This window comes from Acyrthosiphon pisum, chromosome A1 (assembly GCF_005508785.2).
Source record: "Acyrthosiphon pisum isolate AL4f chromosome A1, pea_aphid_22Mar2018_4r6ur, whole genome shotgun sequence".
NCBI classification, from domain to species: domain Eukaryota; kingdom Metazoa; phylum Arthropoda; class Insecta; order Hemiptera; family Aphididae; genus Acyrthosiphon; species Acyrthosiphon pisum.
The window spans coordinates 48,759,934-48,766,365 of record NC_042494.1 but is presented as its reverse complement, the minus strand read 5'-3'; the positions used below and the strand labels follow the sequence as shown (position 1 = coordinate 48,766,365).

General features: G+C 27.7%; 1 protein-coding gene across 1 annotated transcript in view; it reads left to right on the top strand.

The window, feature by feature from the left end:
* The first annotated feature begins 3,003 nt into the window (after positions 1-3,003).
* Positions 3,004-6,432, top strand: part of LOC100571201 (kelch-like protein 2) — a 10,407-nt gene continuing 6,978 nt past the window's right edge. Inside the window, exons 1-5 of the mRNA XM_008183561.3 lie at positions 3,004-3,937; positions 4,538-4,668; positions 4,731-4,962; positions 5,094-5,269; positions 5,340-5,436. Coding sequence (XP_008181783.1) covers positions 4,541-4,668; positions 4,731-4,962; positions 5,094-5,269; positions 5,340-5,436 — 633 coding nt within the window. The 5' untranslated portion in view covers positions 3,004-3,937; positions 4,538-4,540. The remainder of the gene's footprint in view (positions 3,938-4,537; positions 4,669-4,730; positions 4,963-5,093; positions 5,270-5,339; positions 5,437-6,432) is intronic.

The following is a 6,432-nucleotide window of genomic DNA, read 5'->3' as shown; positions in this document are numbered from 1 at the left end:
AAATGGTATTTCGATAATATGTTAATAATACAATTTTATAATATGAAAATTTGACAAAAAAAAAATGATAAATATCTAAATATTAATTTTAAACTACCTTTGAATACCAGAATGAAGCGCTTTATTCTTCATTAACTGCACAAATCTCAACCCTTCGTTCCATGATTTTACGCTATTAGTTTGCACCCAAGTGATCAACATATTTTGTATATCTTGATTAGCCCTTTCCACGCTACCTTGACTTTGGCTATGGCGCGGTTTACCGTGCACGATTTTTAGCGTAGGCCACATAATTTTTAAGTCGTTTATAATTTTATTGACAAATTCTCGCCCATTGTCGGATTGTAAAATTATTGTAAAATATTTTTAATTTTTTTTATTATTATTATGTGTTATTGTTGAAACTGTGTTAATATATAATATAATAAAGTGTGATATATAGGCCCGTGAATTTTATTTTTTATTTTTTGGCCCTTTATCTAATAATGTACTTATACACTATAACACGGAATTGGAGTTAGTGGTAGCGTGTGATGCTAGTCCTGTGGGTCTAGGAGCAGTCCTATCTCATAGATTTTTCGATGGCACTGAAAAGCCAATAGCTTTCGCTTCTCGTACATTGTCTGAGTGTGAAAAAAGATATGCCCAGATTGATAAAGAAGCATTAGCGTTAGTTTTTGCAGTAAAATACTTTCATCAATATTTATACGGTAGGAAGTTTATTTTAAAAACAGACCATAAGCCTTTAATTAGTATTTTTGGTGAAAAAAAGGCATACCAACTATGGCTGCTCACAGACTGCAACGATACGCTGTATTTTTATCTGGTTATTCCTATGAAATAGAATTTATTAAAGGGATTGACAATGGTAACGCGGACGCATTATCTAGATTACCAGTAAGTGGAACAGATTCTATTAATGATGTTGAATGTGATAAATTTTATATTAATCTGATTACTACCAATGTCAAAACAATTGCAGATTTGGACATTTGTATGGAAGTAAAAAAAGAAAAAATATTGAGAGAAGTGTTTTTAAGAGTTTTTAGTGGTAATTGGCCGGACAAAATTAAAAACGTTGAAGACAAATTGATACCATATTTTAATCGTAGGAAGGAGCTTACTATTGAGCAAGGGTGTCTCCTTTGGGGTCATAGATTAGTCATTCCAAATAAGTTCAGACAAGAATTATTGAATGAGTTACATCACACGCATATGGGTATAGTGAAAATGAAATCTTTGGCTAGGTCATATATTTGGTGGCCGGGCATTGACAAAGATATTGAGAATATGACTAAAAGTTGTATTCCGTGTTTAGCTAATAGTAACAACCCGCCTAAGAGTGTTTTACATAGTTGGCCTTGCAAAATGCAAAATGTTACATATTTTAATTCCTTGATGTATGAAATTAACTTTTTGCTTGGAAACCAATGTTTTCGGATATTCAGAAAAAAATGCAATTTGCATTTAAATCCGTTCCCTATTTATGAGCGTTTGAAATTCATATTTTTACAATATTGGTTATTCACTCGATTTCTCATGTAGTGGTTTTGTTATTTTATTGTTCTTCAAAAACGAATAACTTTAGATACATGAAAATTTTACTGATTGTTTATATTTTCATTTTCTATACACCATCAAATTCAAAATATTTTGACTCTTTTTGAGCGACTTACGGACATTGTCAGTTTTCAATTTTTTTAGTTTATTTTTATATAAATATCCATACAATTTTATTTGTTGGGTAAAAAAGCGTGAAAATTTAATGCAAGGCTCTTGATATTTTGTTACAACAGCACTACAGCAGTTGAAAAACATTGAAAATACATAGGCACAATTTTTTTATAAGCATTTAAAGTTCGAATTTTGACAAAATGCATCAAATTTAAAATGTAATAATTATTTTGCAGTTCAAAATTTTAAAATATTCAACTTTTATAGCTAAGAATTTAAAATGTAAAACAAGGTTCCACGCAAATAGGTAAATATATAAATTACTTTATTCACAATAATATCATCAAATATACTTAGTAATATCATAGGCTAACTGACTGTTTTCGCTCAGAATCGTTTTTCGTATACAATGATATTATATCATTGAATTCAAATTTAATACAATCCATTATACAGTATAACCATTATCCTGGAACTTACTGTACAGCAGAGCGAAATCCACTTTTTAAGCTTTTATATAACTAAATAAATAAACCAATAAATAACATTTTGTTCATTATTTATATAACTGAAAATGTTTGTAAACATCTCAAAACAAAACAAAATATTTTGAAAATGTTATGATGTATAGAAAATCCACGTTCAGTGGACAGTTACACCAAAACTCAAAATCGATTTTGTCAAATTTTTCCATTTTTCCTTGACTATTTTTTCACCCTGTGCTTCTGAAAACTACTGGGAATTTTACATTTTGACCTACTCCATGCACCAAATAGATTCACTTTCCCATCGAACAAGATACTGAAGTTCAAAATCATAAACATTATTTCGTCTAGGTACTTATCGTGTACACAGACCCACAAAAAAAATAATAACACATATCACTGTAAAATCAATACATTCATCATTCTACTCAGAATCTAAAATGTAATATAATAATGCTCCTAATATATTGTTACAACCACAGTTGAAAAATATTAAAAATACAAAGTTACAATTTTTTTTTATAAATATATAAGTTCGAATTTTTACATAATACATAAAACTCATGAAAATTTGCAATTCGTTTTGAGTTAGAAATTTCTAAAGAATTTTTCTTTTTAAATCTCAAATTTGAAAATTTAATACAAGATTCTACATGAGTTTGTCTACCGGAAATTTAAATTTTTATGAGCGTTTGAAGTTCAAATTTTATCAACATTGGATATTCCCTCGATTTTTCATGTAACAATATTTTCTCATTTTGTTGTAATTCGCGCAAATAAAAAATAACTGTAGACACTTTCTCTATTTTGAGATAGAAGATGATCGATGTAAATTTTTAATTTTTGAACACTATTACACCAAATATTAATTATTAAATATTGCATTATATATACATTTATTTGCAAAAAAATTGTATATAAAAAACAAAAACTGAATCTTTGACTCCAGCAACTTCGGGCGGAACCTAGTTACCTATTATAGGTAAGTATAGGTATTTTAAAAGTATATAAGAACGCATTAAATACATATTATGAATTACGCCATGGCGTGTAACAGCTTTTATAGTCTATTGATCTTTAATCTTTATTTTGGTGCTTATATACTTACTTAGATAAACAGTAGGTAACTTAAATAATTATTTTTTGAGTGCCCATGATATCAAGAATTTTGCAATAAACGAAACGTGAGGAAACAAAGCCGCTCTTGATAAGTGCTCACATTATCTCTGAACCATTTAGACCTGTAAAATATTTAAATGTTTTTAGCTTTTCTATTGTTAGTTTAACAACAGAGCAATTAGGATTAATACTTATACTGTATTTCATATAGTAGTCTGCAGTAGTTTATTTGTCTGATTAAATAAATATAAAAATACAAAGTGACTGTGGAGTGCTTTGGAGTGTAGAATATTTAAGTTTTGACGGAATAAGGTCGTTATGTGCAAATAATAACCTAACCACAGTCACTACATTTTTACAATGTAGTCTGTTTAATTATCTAATTCAGACCGTGCGTATAGTGTGCGAATATTCGCTATTAATTCCACCACTAATCCAATCTCTCATCGAAGCACCATTGAGAATATGGTCGTTGGCCTTTATTTATTCAATTTTATTTAAATTGTATGATAAATTATATTGAATGAATAAGTTTTAATTCTTAGCGTTTTATGTAATTCAATTTTTGAAATATACCAGAATAGGTATAACAACAAACGTATACATTTAAATAACGTCAGATATCAACTGTCAAAGATTTGAAGTAAACTAAAATATAGGTAAGAAAATACATTTATATTGAATTCAATAATATTGTATTTACTTTAAAATATAACATCATACCAGTATCCAGGGTGTTTATTAATTATTCCATCATGAGCCACTCGTTATTTCGAAAAATATTAATGATTTTAAAAATATTTTTTTACATAGTTTCAAGATGTTACAAAACAACGGTTTTTTTCAATTGGTTTTTTATTCTTATTGTTGAACGAAACTAAAAAAAAATATATATTTTTTTATGGGGAGGCTAAAACCTATGTGTATAGGTGCCTGAAATTGCGCATATGGCTGTATGTAACTTTAAATTCATATTTTTAATCTGTTAATTCGATTCAGATTCAGACTTGTCTACATCATGCTGCACCTACATAAAACAAATGCATTATCTAAACAATAAATTATTAATTACGTATTATTTATTTCAATCATTATCTAGGTATAGACTATATTTATAAAAACATGATCATTTTTAACAATTAAATATTAATTTGAATTATTTTACAGATTCATGCTATTAACGTATAAATGTACAATTAAAAAAATAATTACCTATTATATAATATAAATAAACCACCATATTAATCATATTTTAAAAGGTTATGTCCTCGAAAAAGATGGATGCAGGACAAAAGCCGAAAGTTCTGAAATCCAAGAGACATGAACCAGCAAAATATAAAAATAGTTCTCACATGGTTAGTGTATTTCAATTCCTCCAAAAATTTCGCAAGTATGTTGGGCGTAATATCGGATGTTAGCCAAATAACTAAAAATAAGACATTTTTGTTTTAGTGATGAAGTTTTATGTGATGTTAGGATAGAAACAAATTTTGGAAAAACAGTGTTTGGACATAAAATTGTTTTTATATCTGCCAGTCCATATTTTCGTGAAATGTTCACATTTGTTGCAGAAGGTAAAAAAGACTATGTTGAAAGATTAAAGGAGTTAGATTTCAAAGTCTTACAACTCTTGGTGGATTATATGTATACAGGCGAAATCACAATTACCAAAGAAAATGTACAGGTATTTATGTATTTAAGTATAGGTACCTAATGTATTATACCTATATGACTATATGATTGGTTATAGTCTATAGAGTATAGACATACATACAATTATTAGATTTCTAAATCTTTTATTCTTAATTGCTTAAGATTGTGTTGCCAGCTGCAGATCTCTTACAGTTAGAATATGTAAAACGAGCTTGTGTTGGATTTTTACAAAAACACTTGAATCCTTCAAATTGTCTTGGTATTAAATCATTTGCTGACTTATATAGCTATAAGGAATTGTCGTTAATCTCCGAAGAATTTATTAAAAAACAGTTTTTGTATGAAAAATATAACGTAGTTTACTGATTCTGTCAGCAATTAGCATAAATTATGATAATTATTTTTCAGAGAAGTGGTGGAGTATCCCGAGTTTCTATCTTTATCTTCCGAAGAATTGATTAAGTTAATATCATCTGATGACATTTCTATGCCACTTGAAGAAAAAGTAAGCAAACTGAAATTGATAATGTTGTATTTTAATATTGTGGATGAAGATCAATAAATTATTTATCTACACATATAAAGATAAAATATAATCTTATAAGTTGCGTTTTGAAAGATATATAAATTATATAATAAAATAGTTATTGGCAGGTAATTAAATTGTGTATATAAATCCACACCAATGTTGTAAAAAAAAGTTGTTAAAAACAGGGGCATTAAATTCAGGGGCATCCTTAGACCCATTTATACAGGGAGCGAAATCTTTATGGATAAAAAAACTCAGTTTCTGCCTACAATATAGTTTTAAGTAAAGTGTATTATAAAAAATATATGTTTTAAGAGGACATCGTACCTGCATGTGTAGGTATTGTCTTTGTCGTCTTACTAACACATATACGATATACTTACCTAGCATACCAAATTGCATGATCAGCATAATCCGTTTTACTCTATTTTTTTTTTTAATAATAGAAGTCATTTTCTCTTTTTAAATTAACATAACTTGTTTTAAAATTAAAATATAAAAAAGCTTACAAATAGAGCCTGTAATTTGACAAAAGTAAAAATTGATCTAGGCTCTAATAATAAAAACAATAGAATAAGATGGATTAGGAAATTATACTGAATTTAAAATTTGCAATTCATGAGACGTAAACTCCGCCAAGAAAATATTGGGTAATACAGGTAATATTGAGTTCATGTAAACTTCGCCTGTGAAAAATATCAAGTAACTGTATACAATTAATATATATTATATTGTCTATAGTACTTATCTTCAATTTAGTATTAAATAATAGTTACCCAGGCGTTATGGGCCAAGAAATATATATAGTTAGGTAGTTAAAAATATGAAATGACTATACATATAATAAATATAATAGTATTAAAAAAATAAATTTCAAGTACCTATCTACGGTTGTTTGTTTTTGAATTACAACAATTTACATGTGAAATCGAGTGAGCTCAAATGTCGTAAACAATTGAACTTCAAACGCTC